At 41.5% G+C, this 18,231-nt stretch overlaps 1 protein-coding gene across 3 annotated transcripts in view; it reads left to right on the top strand.

Annotated features, from left to right (window-relative positions):
- Window positions 1–18,231, top strand: part of LOC126236685 (probable pseudouridine-5'-phosphatase) — a 148,777-nt gene that overhangs the window by 83,928 nt on the left and 46,618 nt on the right. The window contains exon 1 of one of the 3 annotated variants that reach the window (XM_049946175.1): window positions 16,389–16,517. The exons of 1 other annotated variant lie outside the window; for it this stretch is intronic. Coding sequence is in view for 1 of the 2 variants with exons in the window: in XM_049946174.1 (XP_049802131.1) it covers window positions 16,582–16,636 (55 nt within the window). In the remaining variant the exon portion in view is untranslated. Of the gene's footprint in view, window positions 1–16,388; window positions 16,637–18,231 lie in introns of those variants that run through there. One more of the 3 variants, XM_049946174.1, reaches the window with a different exon arrangement.

The following is an 18,231-nucleotide window of genomic DNA, read 5'->3' as shown; positions in this document are numbered from 1 at the left end:
TTTAATTATAATAATAATTGTAATAAATCGTACCAAGAACGACGTTTTCTTTTTACAAATCTTCGTTACCGTGTATGGCATCAAAATGACGTCATGTGTGCCGGAAGTCTTGTGAAATGAGCATGGTAATGAGAGTTACCCACACGGAACTCGTCAAAGAATAGTTATGTTTTCCAGACGAAACAAATTGCTTGTGATGCTGAGATGCTATGCCACTTATGTTGTGAGTCGTAACCTCCTTGTCCGTATCAGCATGATAGGAAGGTGTCGTCTGCTGTTCACTGGTGTCCACAGGTATTTTAAAGCGTTAATACTTGTATGTCATCGGATACTTTTGATCGTAATACTCATAACAGTAAGATATACTATGTTCGTTAGTTTAGTTTATTATATTTATTGGTTTATTAGAACTATGAAAAGGAATTAATTAATGTTATCTGATTTGAAGCCTGTAGATTTCGCCATGGGAGAATCTGTTTTGTTTGGTTACTTAGCAAATCCCTCTTTCATCAATTAAGTTTCTGCTTCAAGACAATATCTTAAATGTCTTGCGGAGAACACTGTCATACTATGTTTATGCTTGAAGCATTTTTGTTCGATCCATCTCCTGAATGTAGCTGTTGCGAGAACTGGCACTTAATCAACGCAGTATCACCAGACTGTTCAGTTGTATGCGTTTCCGCGTCAGATTTCGTCGTGACATCGAGGAAGATAACGAATTTCGCAACATTCTATCTCAGACGGTAATTAGGTTTCTTAACGGAAGTAAGTGAAAATGTAGGTATTGGTGGAATTTCTTAATATAAATGCCTGAGAACTAAGTACAAGGCGGAATATGAAACAGTGTGGACCGTTTAGGTTCCAAGTCATATCTACATCTACATCTACATGGATACTCCGCAAATCACATATAAGTGCCTGGCAGAGGGTTCATCGAACCACCTTCACAATTCTCTATTATTAAAATATCGTATAGCACGCGGTAAGAATGAACACCTATATCTTTCCGTACGAGCTCTGATTTCCCTTATTTTATCATGGTGATTGTTCCTCCCTATGTAGGTCGGTGTCAACAAAATAGGAGTACTTTCGCATTCGGAGGAGAAAGTTGGTGACTGGAATTTCGTGAGAAGATTCCGTCGCAACGAAAAACGCCTTTCTTTTAATGATGTCCAGTCCAAATCCTATATCATTTCTGTGACACTCTCTCCCATATTTCGCGATAATACAAAATGTGCTGCCTTTCTTTGAACTTTTTCAATGTACTCCGTCAGTCCTGTATGGTAAGGATGCCACACCGCGCAGCAGTATTCTAATAGAGGACGGACAAGTGTAGTGTAGGCAGTCACCTTAGTAGGTCTGTTACATTTTCTAAGTGTCCTGCCAATAAAACGCAGTCTTTGGTTAGCCTTCCCCACAACATTTTCTATGTGTTCCTTCCAATTTAAGTTGTTCGTAATTGTAATTCCTAGGTATTTAGTTGAATTTCCGGCTTTTATATTAGACTGATTTATCATGTAACCGAAGTTCAACGAGTTCCTTTCAGCACTCAAGTGAATGACCTCACACTTTTCGTTATTTAGGGTCAACTGCCAATTTTCGCACCATTCAGATATCTTTTCTAAATCGTTTTGCAGTTTGTTTTGATCTTCTGGTGACTTTATTAGTCGATAAACGACAGCATCATCTGCAAACAACCGAAGACGGCTGCTCAGATTGTCTCCCAAATCGTTTATATAGATAAGGAACAGCAAAGGGCCTATAACACTACCTTGGGGAAAGCCAGAAATCACATCTATTCTACTCGATGACTTTCCGTCAGTTACTACGAACTGTGACCTCTCTGACAGGAAATCACAAATTCAGTCACATAACTGAGACGAAATTCCATAAGCACGCAATTTCACTACGAGCCACTTGTGTGGTACAGTGTCAAAAGCCTTCCGGAAATCCAAAAATACGGAATCGATCTGAAATCCCTTGTCAACAGCACTTAACACTTCATGTGAATAAAGAGCTAGTTGTGTTACACAAGAACGATGCTTTCTAAATCCATGTTGACAGTGTGTCAATAGACCGTTCTCTTCGAGGTAATTCATAATGTTCGAACACAGTACATGTTCTAAAATCCTGCTGCATATCGACGTTAACGATGTGGGCCTGTAATTTAGTGGATTACTCCTACTACCTTTCTTGAATATTGGTGTGACCTGTGCAACTTTCCAGTCTTTGGGTACGGATCTTTCGTCGAGCGAACGGTAGTATATGATTGTTAAGTATGGAGCTAATGCAGCAGCATACACCGAAAGGAACCTAATTGGTATACAGTCTGGACCAGAAGACTTGCTTTTATTAAGTGATTTAAGTTGCTTCACTACTCCGAGGATATTTACCTCTACATTACTTATGATGGCAGCTGTTCTCGATTCGAATTCTGGAATATTTACTTCGTCTTCTTTTGTGAAGGCATTTCGGAAGGCTGTGTTTAGTAACTCTGCTTTGGCAGCACTGTCTTCGATAGAATCTCCATTGCTATCGCGCACAGAAGGCATTGATTGTTTCTTGTCGCTAACATACTTCACGTACGACTAGACTCCCTTTGGATTTTCTGCCAGGTTTCGAGACAAAGTTTCGTTGTGGAAACTGTTATAGGCATCTCGCATTGAAGTCCGCGCTAAATTTGGAGCTTCTGTAAAAGATCGCCAATCTTGGGGATTTTTCGTCAGTTTAAATTTAGCATTTTTTCTCGTTGTTTCTGCATCATTGTTCTAACCCGTTTTGTGTACCCAGGAGGATCAAGGTACTGGTGTTTGGTTTTGCTTTCGCTTAGGAGAGGTACAAAATCTCTGGCAAGAGTTACATTATGTACCCCCCTTTCCCCTCCCTCTCCTCCTACCTCCCCGCCCTCCTATATCCTTTTACAGTTCATAGTTAATGTTCGACTATCCTGGTTGAGTTTTCTGTGCTTTTCCTAAGCCTCTTTGGACGAATGACGAAACCGTTCAGTAGTGGTGCGTCCATGTTCGATTCCTCACCGTATCTTCCTGCAACTGGGTGATTGCTCTGTCTCTGACGACCTCGCTCTCGACGATGCATTAACCCTAGGTAAGATCACTGCGTGAGCAGACATTTCTTGTAGGAAGGGTTCAGAACTCGGTCCCTGCATGGTTCCGTTTAAAACTGATTGAGTATTATCCTTAATGTATGTTACACCGTTTGCAGTCTCACGTACATAATTAAACGTACATCGATATTGATAACAGCCGGCCGCAGTAGCCGAGCGGTTTTAGGCGCTTCAGTCTGGAACCACGCGACCGCTACGGTCGCAGGTTCGAATCCTGTTTCATACATGAATGTGTGTGATGTCTTTAGGTTAGTTAGGTTTACGTAGTTCTAAGTTCTAGGGGACTGATGACTTCGGATGTTAAGTCCCATAATGCTCAGAGCCATTTGAACCATTTGATAACAAAATTTCGATAAACAATAGAGGCTGAATCACCCCAAAATTGCACTCCTTTTATTTCGTGAACGATTCAGAATATCAAACCCATGTTTTCTTCAAATGGTAGTAGGCAGAGGAACACTAATTTGTTGTACAGTAATGCTCTTAACTCTTGTATCGATCAACCCAGACTCTGTTGCAACTGTGCTATTTTTATTTTTATTTTTTTTTTTTTTTTGAAAGAAACAATATTCTGTCTGACGGCATTTGAAAGTATTTGAAAAGACTAGTTCAGTGATACAACGCCTGTTGGTGGTGACGTTGAAACTTTTGATAGATGTATCCGAGAAAAATATAACCTTGTCAGGCAAGATGGCCATAATCGGCTACGGTGATATAAGCTCCGCCAGATGGGGATGTCATACCTAGCTTTGTCGTTATACGCAGCAAGAGGATCTGATCAAAAGTATCCGGACACCTACTAGTGGACATTAAGTAGGGTGTGTCCACACTTTCGTCTTTCTGACGGCTTAAACCCTTATGAGAACATTTTCAGTTATGTATCTGAATGTCTATGGAGGAATGACAGCCCATTCTTCCTCAGAAACTTAAACTGGAGAAGGTAGTGATGTTTGGTGTCGGAGTCAGAAATGTGTGGCTTATGAGAGGCTGTTGGATCATTGTATCCTATGACGATGATGAATTCTTCTCGGGTTATCAGCCGAGTTGTGCGTAGTCTTGTCGCAACGTTTCGATGAATTTCGTACCCATCATCTACTGGCGAAGTGAAGAAGATGATTGGTACGAAACTCATCGATACGTTGCGACAAGACGACGCACAACTCGGCTGATAACCCGAGAAGAATTCATCATTGGAATACGCCGAGAAAGACTGCAATCGCATATACCATTACATCCTATTATATTTAACTCAATAAGCATAGTCACTGTGCTAGTTGGATTTCTGGTAGCACTTTGGGACTTACGAAAGATTCCTTCCGCTGATTACGTGTAATTTTTTACAGCCACCCTGTGCATAGATCGAAGGCCTCAGTTCGTCAGTATATGATGACTTGGACAGCTGTGTAGACGGGTAGGAATGTAGATGGCGGACTTGTATAATAGATTTGTTACTCAGGTGACATCCAGTGACTTGTCCACGTTCACAGCCACAGAGCTCTCCTGTCCGAGCCATGCTGTTGTTACTGCTTCTCAGCTAACAACTCATCAATACTCCCCGATTTCCTTTGTACTGGCGGGTTCGCATCTCGTGACATCTAGTGGCCAGTTTAGCATTACAAGGAGCTGTCCGGGGAGTTTTGATCAGAGCATGTAAGCCCACACTATTAAGATAAAACGTATTTCGTCTCGGCACTGCTTTACGTGACAGATATAGGGTGAGATACAATCAAAGGAAATGTGTTCGCAATTGCGAACATGAACTATCTTCGGCTGTATACTGGAATTACGACAGTGAAAATTTGTGCCGTACCTGGAATCGAACCCAGATTTTTCGCTTTAGGTGAACGATCGCCTGAACCACTTCGGCCATCCGAGCACGAATGACCACCACACCCAATACTCGATATGTCGTCATCCACGTGTCACAACGTGCCCTCGTACGTTACTTATATTACTGATAAGGAAGAACATATTTACTGAGAGTCGAGAGCTTGGTAATTGCGAATAGATACGAAGTAGCAGTGCCTGTATTATTATAAAAAGTACGATGCAAAGTTCCTTCGGACATGTATGCATGTACGTACGAGTGCAGGTAGTGACACACAGACCACGACATATGGAAGTTGTTGGTCTTGCCGTGATTCGTGCTCGAATAGCCTAAGCGTTTAGGTGACCACTGGCATAAAGCGTTAATTCCGGGTTCGAGTCCCGGTCCGGCACAGATTTTCATTGCCGTGATTCCAGTACACAGCCGTAGGTGGTTCACATTCGCAACTGTGAATACATTTCCTGTCTTTCTTGATGGCTGTAGTCGCTTCAGTGACTGTTTCTTCGAATATGTATACATCATACTTCTTGATAACACAAGCACTGCTGTTTCGTATCAGATACAATTATTGTAAATGGAACCACATGCTAGATTTCTACCATAACAGAAGCTTGGGGAAACTATCTCAGATGCTTGCACATACTAATGTTTAAAGGAACAGCTTTTATAGAAAAAAGTAAACAGTGGAAAGGCTCGATACAACCGAGGAGCCTGGCATTAGGGCACCATTTAGCGATGTTTACGCCACGGCTGCCGTTTCCGGCTTCATTGCCCCTCACTTTAGCACGTTTCTCGGTATATTGCGAAAAGTTTCAACAAGAACATTAGCAATTGTTATATCACTATATTCTTGTTGTCAAGAGCTTTCCAATGCCCTTAAAAAAGAACGTCTTTCGTTAAATAAAACCCATATCTGCTTCAATATCTCGGTTGATGAAGAGTTAAGAATGTTACCCACACAACAAAACTACGTGCTGCTCCGCCTACTATTATCTACCGAAAAATTCATTTCTGTGTCCTGAACCGTTCACGAAATAAAAGGAGTGCAAGTTTCAGGTGATTCATTCTGTGTTGTTACGCTGGAGACGGAGGATCCCTCTAGAGAAATACCAATGTTCCACTCATCTCATCTGCCACACTTCAGGAAAATAAAGAGCTCTATTGATTGAGAAACATTCATAGCCCATGAATGTATTGAAATTCATTTCCCACTGTTTGGTAATACGGCGTCAATCTTATTCGCAAAGTAAGGGTACCAATTCCTTATATTCGCAGGGAATTGGTTTCCTGTTGATGTGAGTAAATATTATCTGTTCTCTGGATATAATATTTCACTGTTGCCAAAATTAATATAACAGGAACATAAGATCGGTGTGATAAACTCAGTATTGGTCTGCAACACTGACATTTAGAAGTGTGACTTGACAGCGTGAGCCAACACGACAAATTACAGGAGCAAGAAGAGGAACTTTATCACTATTTTAAACTGACAGTATGCGAATGAAGAAAGTGCGCGAGAAAAGGCCTGTGCTACATCCGTGACAGCGAAATATGTGGCAGAAGGGCAGAAATTACAGACAACGATCGTGTTCGTAACGATCAGCCTAGTTCACAGCAGGAAATAATAAAGTTTGTGGGCTATCGATGGCTTCCATCAATCATTCAATCCTCCGTTTGTTTGCGAACCACTGCATGGCCTCGTGATGAACGCACAGACCCGCTGTTTCGCCAACAGCAGGCCCGGTCGGCGGTAGTTCTGATTTATTATTACTATTATTTATTGTCTTTCGGAACGTTCCGATACAGCCATCTCAACACAGGAAATATGATTCTGCAGTTTGTTTTGGCAATTCAGAGTGTACATTAGTTTAAGTCGTACCCTGGTTACGAAGTTACATAGGCTTAACAAACGACAGATATCGTAATAAAACAAATTTTACATCCACAGTATACTGAGACGAGTAAACAAGTAAAAAATAAAACACCGGATGCTCAGAGGTAGTATGCTATAAGAATCCTACTGCTAACACAATAAAAAATGCTAAAACGCCGCTGGTACACGTTTGGGACATTTCCAGTTCAATCTGTATTAATGACTATGTATCTAAATTAACTGTTAAACATTCTCTTGGATGTCCTTGAAGAAGTGTTTCAAAAACTGCGGATAGATAACAGAATATTTGTGCACGTTTGTAAGGACCATCTAGACAGAACATGAGAACAGTACGTAATAACCAGATCTAGGTATTACAGCCATGCGTATAGAGACACTTGTATTCAGACACATACATATAGAAGGAATATAGTAAGATACACTTATAGCCTGAGCGTTCCACATCCTGCTGAACAGCAGGTAGGAGGTTGGTTGATTCAGATGATACACACCCTTCGCACCTGCAGTCCATACTAGTATAGTATTTTTCGAATCTCAGAAGGACTTTCCGTAAACAATCCATTCTAAGTTTCCATCAAGAGGCATTAATTATCCTGGACCAGAAAAGAAAAACAATAACATTACTTTTTCTTGCAATGGCTGGAGTGACAACACTGTAATGTAGATTACAGACTTCTTTTCCTTAAATTTAGTGGCTTTCGAGCCGCGCCCATTCAGCCATCTCAGTAATGGAATGACAATTATGACGATACGAACTTAAGGACGACACAACACCCCGAGTGGTAATAGTCTCCGACCCGGGCGGAGATCGAACCTGAGCCTCTTCGCTCAGCATTCCGCCGCGCTGACCGCGCATCTACCGAGGCGGACGTTTCCAAACCTTAGCGACGTGTGATATTCACAACTCCCTCACGACGTCCTGGGTTCGTGGCACGGCGTGGTAATGCGGTGGAGGTCAGCATGCATTTACTAATAAAGAAGAACCGCTAAAAACCTTTGAACAACTATTACGAGCTTAGAAAACGGAACGGTGCCGCTAGTAAGAAAAAAAGGCTGAAATATCACTGTGGTATTAAAAGAGCCACAGTGCAAAGAAGAACGAGAATTATTCCGCCAGTCTTATTATTATCACATGACATTGCAGAAACCACACACACACACACACACACACACACACACACACAGGTTAACGTTTAAATTCGACAACCAGGTTGCAGCACTCGGTGTCACTTTGCGCAAGTCTTTCAAACCTCCTTTGAAAGCGTGAAGTGGACAGTTTTCCACAATATGTCCTGCTGCTTGTTCCTCGGCAACACAGTCATCTGCGGCACTTTCAGAATAATCCCATTTCTTCAAGCTACGTCTACATCTCCCTTATCCTGTTCAGATGCGTTGAGTCTCCAACACTCGCGCGGGGAAGATAAAATCCTGCTAACTTCATCCCTGGGTTTTGAATTACGGGGACGTTCTAGGGTGGATGTTCACTCCAGCGTTCTATCCTATTAGGATATTTGACTGTTTTCTGAAAATTGCCTTAAATGATTAATTATGTCATTTTTTCCTCCTAACATGCTTTTTTCCTCTTGGATTTCAGTATTCTTTTACAAAAACGGAAATGAAATGAAAGTAATTTGAACGTCCTCTGAAACGTTCCATTCGAGTCATGTGATGCCTGTGACAATACTGGCTAGCTCGCTGCCCACACTGTCATAATGCTAATTCACAATGATGTCTTGTTTTGGAATTTACGTTTCGGAAAATGGGTTACAAGTGACGTGTAGTGCCATTCTGTACAAATACGTCAACAAAAATTACTGAAAAGTTGTTTCTGGGTGTCCCAGAGAATGAAAAGATGCGTAAAACACGTTTGCACCGTACCGGCAAATTGGAACCATGTCGACACTAAACTTAATTAAAAATACGTTGCTCTGTGGAGTTAACATTAACTTATCTCCGAGATATGATCTCCTACTGTTACAACGAAGGATGGTGTCACTCAACGAAATTAAACTCCTAGTGAAACGTGTCGTTTAACCAGCTGCTCTTCAATCATTCGCTAGCTCAGTTATCAGAGCGGTAAACCGTAGAATTTTGTAAGACGATGTCCGTAGGTCTCTGGCCCGAATCTAATCTGAAAGAACATTTTAACTTATTTGTAAAATGACTCGACAGTCCTCTCATACGAAAACCTAATCACATTTACAAAACTTCACCACACCGATCAGAAACAGAATATTATTGTTTTTCTTGCTGTTTACATGCGGTTACATTTGCACTCGCTGTTCACACACGCCATGTTCAAAAGTGACCACACACCTTTTACTTTATTAGAAACAATGTTTTTGTCTTCGTGCTGACAAGCTAAGATCCCTATTGTTTAAAATTTTACAGATTCATCGTTTTACATAAAGATGACGTAAGTCTGCTTCAGACGCCAACTTTAATTTCCACTCACAAACATCACAAACCTTACATTTGTATCACTTGTATGTTGTACACGCTTTATCTCTTTCCGTATAACATCATCGCCCTACACCTCGTTGTACTGTGGACGTATGATCTTCACTACTAGCAATCCTTCCCGAAATAGTGAATTGTTTGCTCGCAAAGTAAAAGCATTTATCCTTCGTTGTCCGTTTCTCAGGCTGTCTGCAGCAAAGTCAGCATATATCAGCTGCTACAATCAGTTCTTGCTAACGCTTTTTCATATTTCGTGTAAAACTTTTAAAAATATGTGACGTCTTTCAGTGCAGTCCAATGCATTCGTTGCGCCACGGAACGCGTGCTGATGTAATAACTCTGCTGAGTGCCTTCTATACAGGAAATCAGCATTATATTTTGCCAAGAATACTTTTGTCGTGCTTTGGGTCGCAGCTTATGAGTGATAGACGACAATTCAGTTAACAATATACGAACCCATTTGCAAATGTTATACAGTTCCTTAGTTTTGAGCGAGTTTAATTACATTGCAGGGAAAGAATGTCCGGCATTGCACATATCGGCGCTCTAAATGACAGGAGCATAAACGCATCAACTTTCGCAAGGCTTCCAACTATCAGCGTTCACCAAATTCCTTTCTATTGTTCCTTAAAACCTGTAATTGTGTTTCCCATCACTAAATAGCTAAACTGTTTGCAGTAAAAGTACGTAAAAACCTCGTAACTTCTGCTAACGCTCCAATAACACAAGTATAGCTTCATATTACTCCTAGCCTGTGACGTCACCAGAGCATCAGCCAATAACAGAGCGTTGTCGATCACATGTACATTGAATTTCAAGCTTCAATTACATAAAAATAACAGATATTTTGTGAGAATATTGACAGCAAAAGCCATTTAAATGTTGTGATCAATCAGAATAATAACAATCCGAACCATATTTTTAACACATTTAAATAGCCTATTCTCGGTGACATCGTAAACGTCTGCGACTAAAGCGGTGCACACGCTGGAAGCGAAGTCGTACGACTAAACCGTTGCTTGACATCGTACGATCTGAATCGTGCCAGTTGAGCTCGCTCATTGCAAGCATATTCGTCGGACTACTGCATGTTTAGCAGTGGATATAATCGATTTCTCCTCCATGACAACTCTTTTTTGCTGAGGCAAAGGCTGACATCGGAAAGGGAGGAAGGAACACGTAAATTTGATGTATAAATAAGAGACATATTTGATGAATTTCATAGCGTGTGAGATGGCCTAAGAAATAATCCACATAGCTTCCGCAATTGTTTTACAATGACTAGACTCTTGTTGTGTGATTCTAAACCCCCCAAATAAGCAGTGACAGAAGATATTTCGAATACGTCATTCAGATATAAAAAAATTGCATCCTGTTCGGCCTGAAATGCGCGCAAATGTGCCTTAGAAAGTTCACTGGTAGATGACCTGGTAACTGGCCTTCGTCATCGGCTCGTGATGAAGTAGTAGCTCTCCCAGCAACATGGGGGGTATTGTTCGCTGCGTTCGTGGCATTCGATAAGCCGTACATGCCCCCAGGTAGTGCTAGATGGCAAACACCGTTGGGAGCTCAGCTTTATTTTCTGAGTATGGATTTGGAAAACTCGGGTTTCCTGAGCTGGAGACTGGTGAGCGCCCCACTTCTGTGTAACGGTAGGTTCTGGGCCTGCTAAGCGACCACCGTGCGGCGTGGCAATGAAACTTCGAGAGTTGCGGAGAACTGGGACCTTGGCTTAACCGTCCAGGTAGCGAGGATGGTAAAAACCTCTATAAAAAATCCTTCAATCTCAAGGTGTGGTGTGCGCCGACGTAATGCATGGCTGTCGAGGTAGAACATTCTTTAGTGGGCAACCAATGAAGAAACAGCTGCACCTCAGAGTAAGGCTTACCCAGGAAAGCTGGCTTCTGTCTGGGTGGACCTTTATTTCCCTAGCTGCTCATGAGACGGAAATGGAATCCTCGAACTTATATCTTTCACTCCTGGTGGAATGGGGCTAGCGTTGGAAGGTATCAACGCTCAGCCAAACAAGAGGGATCGTGTCACTAGCTTATCAAGGCTGGTTTCCTTTGCTTAAAAGTTTAGCCTTACGCCTCCAACGCAGTCCGCTGTTTTAAATACCAGCGCTTTGGGCACACCACACCGGCGTGTAAGGACGCAGTTACTTGTGGTAAATGAAGTAAGGTTGCCCACGACGGCGTCATTTGCTTCTTTCCTCCAAAATGTGTAAATTGCCCTGGGAATCACCCTTTCTGAAGTAGGGGCTGCAGTCTCTACCTTGAACAAAGGAAGATACAAGAGTTCAAAACAACGAAGCGCATACAGTGAGGCCAAAAAGATGTACAAGACCACGCAATCTCCCACATTCATTACTTCTTTCGCTTCAGCTCTTGGAAGCCTATTACAATAGCTGATGCCTCTACACATTCGGAGGTTGGTAGCTGAGCACTACTAACTGCATTTGTCATACACTTGTAAAGGTTCTCTTATTTCGAACTCAATAGCACCTCTCAGAACATCAGAAAAAGCCACAGTTGCCAATACTGGGTAGCTCCCAGTACCTGCAAGGCAGGGGTCCATAAACAGACTGCAGTGCCACTACCACTGCTACAGTCGTTCCGACAGAACCTCCTCAGGCAAACAAACCAAATAGGAAGCTTAACCGCAGACAAAGGCAGGAAGTAAACTTTCTGAACATGTCAACCTCATTACATCTGATGGTTCTAGCGATTCTGCAATGGAACCAAAAGAATACGAAGACCATCTGAGGCCACCATCCAGACACCAGACTAAACCTCCATCCATTGAGAGATCGACACGCTATCAGAGAGGTAGGGTCAAAGAAAAACCTCACCAATAAATTGACTCCCATACGACAGTGGAACATTAATGGGTTCAGGATGCACGTGGAGGACCTGAAACTCCTAGCCCAGGAGCGTCCCCTGTGCTTGTGTTTACAGGAGACACTTTTTAATTTTAAAATTACTTATACCCCTGCGCCGCAAGGATGACTTTCTGAGAAGTGGGCCGTGTCAATAACACACATCGCTCCTCTGTTCTTTCCTTGGTTAAGGACCCACAAGCAGTTGCAATTGAAGTTCATGTGGGTTAGAGGATCACTATCTGTTCCACAAGATGCAACAGTCTCTGAGGCTCTCACAAATCTTATAGAACAACTCCCCCAATCGTTTCTGTTACTTGGTGCCTATAATGTATTATGGGGTTCACACTTTACTTGCCCAAGGGCTCGAGTAATAGAAGCCCCACGATGTCCAAGGAGCCGTGCATCCTCAACACAGGCAATCCTACTTATTTCAACGTAGCTACTTTGTCATCCTCAGCCATAGACCTCCTGTTCTGCTCGCTGACCCTCATAGATTCAATCAGTGATAAATTACTGATGACATTTATTCCAGTAGCCACTTTCTACGCGGGAGTCACCTACAAGATGGAGCAATCCTTGAAACGTCGCCACCAAGATGGATGATCTGCAGAGCTAACTGGCTGCTGTTTTGCCATCTATCTGGGTTTGACCGCCGAGGCAGCATCTAGGATTTAGTGGAGCACATCACACAAGTGAGCCTCCGTGCCACTGACTTGTCCATCATAAAGTCCTCAAGTCATCTTAGGAGGTAACCTGTACCTTGGTGGACTGAGGAATACCACTCAGCAATTGGCTGAGGTGTGCAGCTCTCTGACAGTTTTAAAGTGCTCCCCAACAGCAGAAAATTTCATAGTCTTTCGATCAGCGAGGGCCAAGGCTCGATGCATAATCAAGGAGAGCAAGAAAAGGTGATGGCAAACAATCCTGGAGTCTGTCAACAGCTTCACTTATTCTATGAAGTACGGGAAGCCATCAGGATGATATCTAGTAAATACAGTTGATTTCATATACTGCAGTGCTGAAACAGGGTGTCTCCAAACAACGCCTGGAGACATTGTCCAGACAATGACAGATGAACTGTTGACTACTGTGAGTTGGACTTCATGGACTTCAGGTCCTACAATTGTGGGTCCTACAACCATCCATGCTCCATGTGAGAGCTGGATTCGGCTCTGTCTGAGGCCTGTTATACTGCACCCGGTCACGACCAAATCCATACAGCATGCCACAGAACGTGCAAACAGTGTCAAAGGAAACCTTCTTACAATCTTTTAATTTCATTTGGGCAACAGGCCAGTTTCCCAAGTCGTGGATGGAGCGAATTTTGAGGCATCTGTTCAAATTAGGAAAGGACCAAACGTGTCCCAGAAGTTACTGGATCATCGCGTTAATGTGATGTGTAGTGAAAATTTTGGAGCAAATGGTCAACTGTCGTGTAGTTTGGATATTGGAGACCAGGCAGCTCCTTGACCGCTCCAAGTGGGGATTCAGTAGATGTCAGTCCACTGTTGACAACTTGACCTGGCTAGAGGCAAATATCTGGAAAATTTTCCTGTACAAATAGCATTGTCTAAGTATATTCTTTAACATCAATAATATGTGCAATACTACTTGATGGCATAGTAAGCTAGGACAGCTAAACCAATGGGGCTTCCATGGCCACTTCTCCATCTTCATTTGGTCCTTCTTTAACTATGTGCATTTTAGGTACCGAGTTGGTCACGTGATGCTGAACAGTTTTGAGCAGTCGAATGGTATTTCCCAAGGATGTGCTTTAAGTATTACCCTCTTTACCACATCCATAAACAGTATAACGTCTGTCGTAAGGAGTCCTGTACAACGTTTCTAATTGGTGGACGATTTTGCAGTTTACTGTTCCTCTTCCAGTACTGCAACTGGTACTCTACAGTTGCAAACTTACAGTGAAGAGGTTAGAGTAAGAGGTTAGTTTGTGTGTGCGTGTGTGTGTGTTAATTTTAATCATTCTTATTGTTCACTAACTTTACCTGACTTGCATATGAGTGGCACCACTCTACGTTTAAAGACTCAGTGAAATTTCTGGGACTCAGTTTCGATTCAAGGATGTCGTTGTTATCACATTTAAGTACTTGAAGCCACGGACACAGAAAGTACTGAATATCACAAAGTGCCTTAACGACAGGTCTTGGGAAGCGAACAGATCACGTCTGCTTCAGTTTCAAAGGATTTTTGTGAGATAGCATTTAGATTAAAGGTGCGTGGTATATGGATCCGCTAGATGTTCTTTCCTGAAGATTATTGACGCTATCCATCATGAGAGAATCAGCCTGGCCATGATTGCTTATAGGACCAGCATCATACCCAGTCTCTGTGCTGAGGATAGGAACCACCAATCAATCTGGTGGTAAGTCTGCATGGTGCGTCAAGCATATAGCATCCTCATTGCTCCCAGTTCATCAGCATATCATATGTTTGTACTTCCAGATATGGAACAAACTTTTTCTCCAACTGCCCATGAGCAATAAGCCCATTTGGGATCCATGTGAAGTGTGTGCCGGAGTCACTTGGTATGAGGCAACTACAAGTCAAAATATGGGGTTTCAACCGACTGCCATCCTAATTACTGAAGAGGCTAAAAGTAATTTTAACTTTATTACGATCCAGGAGATGCTGTATTTGTTTTTACTACGTTATTTTGTGACATTTTAAATGCACAACACAACTATGTAGCTGTAGTCTTGGATGGGTCTAAACAGGAACATTCCGTTGGCTGCTTTGTTGTTTTCGCTGGCCATGTCATCAATTCACTGTCTTCGATTCAGAATTATGTGCAATCTTGAGGTTGCTGGAGCAGGTGAGATATTGTGAATGCTGAATTCCCGGTCTCTTTTGTCTTCCGAAGAGTCCTTAAATTCTACAGCGCTTGTATCCAGCAGATAAAACGGTCCAAAATACCCAGAACGACCTTCTCCACCTATAAAGGCCGGAGAAAGAAGTGTCTTTCTGCTGGGTACAAGGGCACATGGGTATTAGGCAGCCAAGGCGACACGTCGCAGTCAACAAATAGCTCAGTGTGCCATTCCACTCACTGCATGCTCATCGCTGGTGTGGTGCAGAGTTATGCATCAGTGGGAAGAAGAGTGGCTGGAAGTTACAGAGAATAAGCTACATCTAGAAAAGTGTACAACTCAGCCGTGTCCTACCTCCTTTCGGCCATGCAGACAAGATGAGATCCTTCTCAATCGTTTTCGCATAGTATACAGCCCTGTCACGTGTGGCTTCATGCTCCGGCAACAGGACGCTCCAGTGTGTGGTGTTTGTGCCATACAGATCATGGTGTGTCTACTTCATGATAAATCTAAGCATCATGACGATAGTATTCTCTCTTCAGTCACTGCAAGAAAAAGTGTGTTCAGTGCTCTCAATAATCAGCCCAATGATAAAATGTAACAACCACTATCTCTCAACCGAAAAATTGAAACATTTTATGTTTACCTTTCCACGTGTTACAATAGGGATCTGTGAGAGATTTTGTTGAATAGGCGAAATGACACGCGTATCAAGGAGGTTAGCAAGTATCATTGCCTGAAGTACGCACTGTCATATCTAGCTACAACGCTCTACCTTTCAGAGTGCTCTGTTACATGGGTAGACTCCCCAGAGAGCTCTACCTAGAGCAACTCATCGGTTACACCCAGTGTAGTGGCACCTTTACAAATGAAGGGACGGAAGGAATACATGTGAGACCTGTAACTGAAGGTTTGCAGGTTCTAGTGTGTGTACGGTGCCGAAGTGCTTATTCGCGTTTCACTGGTTATTTGTGACAACTTGTGAATGTATTTTTAGTACGACCATTCAAAAAAGATAAAATTTATGTTAGTAGCAGTTATGATTAACGACGCATGGAAGTCCTAATTGTAAATTCTAATCAGGTTTTCTACGTTATTCAGCACACAACGTGTCACGATAACTCGAATTTATAGAATGGTTTCCAATCGATTAACGTAAAATATTTCCGGCGTTTTGCAATTATCAGAGCAATCATATAATCTACAAGAAGGTTGACAGACACCACACTTCAATATTTTATTGAACAGTGACAGATCACGCATTTTTCCTGCATATTGATATATTATTAAAACACACGTCATTACAACATAGATCTGTCCGATGGTGCTGATTTTGTAGTCACTTTATATCTTTGCTTAAGGTTGGTATTACTGTTGAACATATGTGATAAGTAGAGCCAAATTTAATTCCAGGAACTGTAACCGTGGTTATATTGACACACAACATGCAGGACTTGCTCGTTAATACATTGATCCGTAGCATTCTGATATTTGTTCCGCAGGTCAGTTGCGCAGCGGGCATTGCCACTGGTTATTTACGGAAAGCTATCAAGGCCGCAAGAATCTATGGGGTTCCAACCAGTAACACATTGTATTTTCGATTTGGATGGACTTCTACTTGGTAATTGTTATCAAATAACTAAGTCTACGTAATTTGCGTCTCAGTTGCAGTCTTTACTACAGTATATTCGAGAGCTATTGATGAAACAAGTTTTTCTGAACAGGCGTCTACGTGATCTCGCTAAATGTGTAACCTTTTATACCAGCCCAAACCAGCGTTATATTGAAAGCGTTTTTCAACGCCACGAACATGACTCAAAGTTATGATAGATTAAACTGCCCATTCAATAAAACCATGACGAGGAGATCATAGAGACGCAAAAATAATTTTCATATAGACTTTGCGACCTTGTCTAGTATACAGAATCGAATAATGTACTGTGGTGGAAAGATAATAAACAGGCTTCTTTCCAGAATAAACCAAAAAAAATTGGGAATGTATAGGATACCAATTCAAAGGGAAAGTAAAAGCATACTTCATTAACTAATCTTTCTTCAAGTTACCAGTATCTACATTGAAGTGACGAAGGAACAAATGTTCACTTATAACTAATGTTGCAACAGTCCAGAATCAAGTACATCAACATCTCGTTTGTTATTTCCCCCAGTAGACAGAATATGGGCCACAGTGTGTAGCACATTCTTGTGGAGCTATACTAGAATTTTATTTATTGATGTTCTTGTAACATTGTACAAATTGTTTGCGGTAGCAGCCTCCATTTTTAATGTCGCTGAGGAATACTGAAGTCTCACTCTTTGGGTAATTCAAAAACCTTGAGTTAAAGGAATGTTATACTTTCATAATTTATGTTGCACATTTTATTGTGTTAAAAAGCTAGCTAAATTAATAGATGTTGAAGCAAGAATATTAAGTCTGTCTTGACATAAAAATATGAGAAATATTTAAGTAAGCCTGCTTAAATAAAATCAGCCTAGTTACAATGCAGACCCAATCTGTATTACAGATGTTTTGTGTATATTTTCAAAAGAGGTCAAACATGATATGTTGGTTGTAGAAGTTTAATGGTATGTTTTTGGGTTGTCACATATTTAGCTTGTTAGAAATGAAACTATAGTACTTGACCTCAGTTCCCAGCAGTTTAAGTTTCTTGTGATAGCTATTTTATTTGAACATGTAGAATATGAAAAACCAACGATGCATTCCTTAAAGGAAAAAGTCTATGAAACGCAGCTTCTTCAACACAGACATTTCACAAAATGATGACTCAAACAAGGACAAACAAAGAAATGCTTGTATATCTATTTAAATAGTACATGTCATTTTGTTTCTAATAAGCTATTGTAAGATTGATTGGTATTCAGAAGAAGTGTCCATAAGTGGGCTAGTGTCCAAAACTAGTCTTGACCCTGTGTGTGTGGGTAGCACTAAGCAAGATAGTGATAGTTTATTGTTAATGTGGTGTAAATATATAGTTTCTGTTATATCCTTGTTTTTTTTGTTAATGTGTACCTTGACTCATTCCTCATCCCTGAAAGTTGTCCTTATTGCTGAGATCTACAGAACTCAAGGAATGAGAATGTGGACTTGCTGCAAAACATAAGCAGAAGTGTATTATAAGGAACTGATGCACTAATGATCCTTTCACAGCTGCTGAGTGAAATGGTGCTAAAGGATACTTAAGTAAATATTAATAA

This window comes from Schistocerca nitens, chromosome 2 (assembly GCF_023898315.1).
Source record: "Schistocerca nitens isolate TAMUIC-IGC-003100 chromosome 2, iqSchNite1.1, whole genome shotgun sequence".
Taxonomy (NCBI): domain Eukaryota; kingdom Metazoa; phylum Arthropoda; class Insecta; order Orthoptera; family Acrididae; genus Schistocerca; species Schistocerca nitens.
The sequence above is the reverse complement of the archived record's forward strand: the minus strand, read 5'-3'. Positions and strand labels throughout refer to the sequence as shown.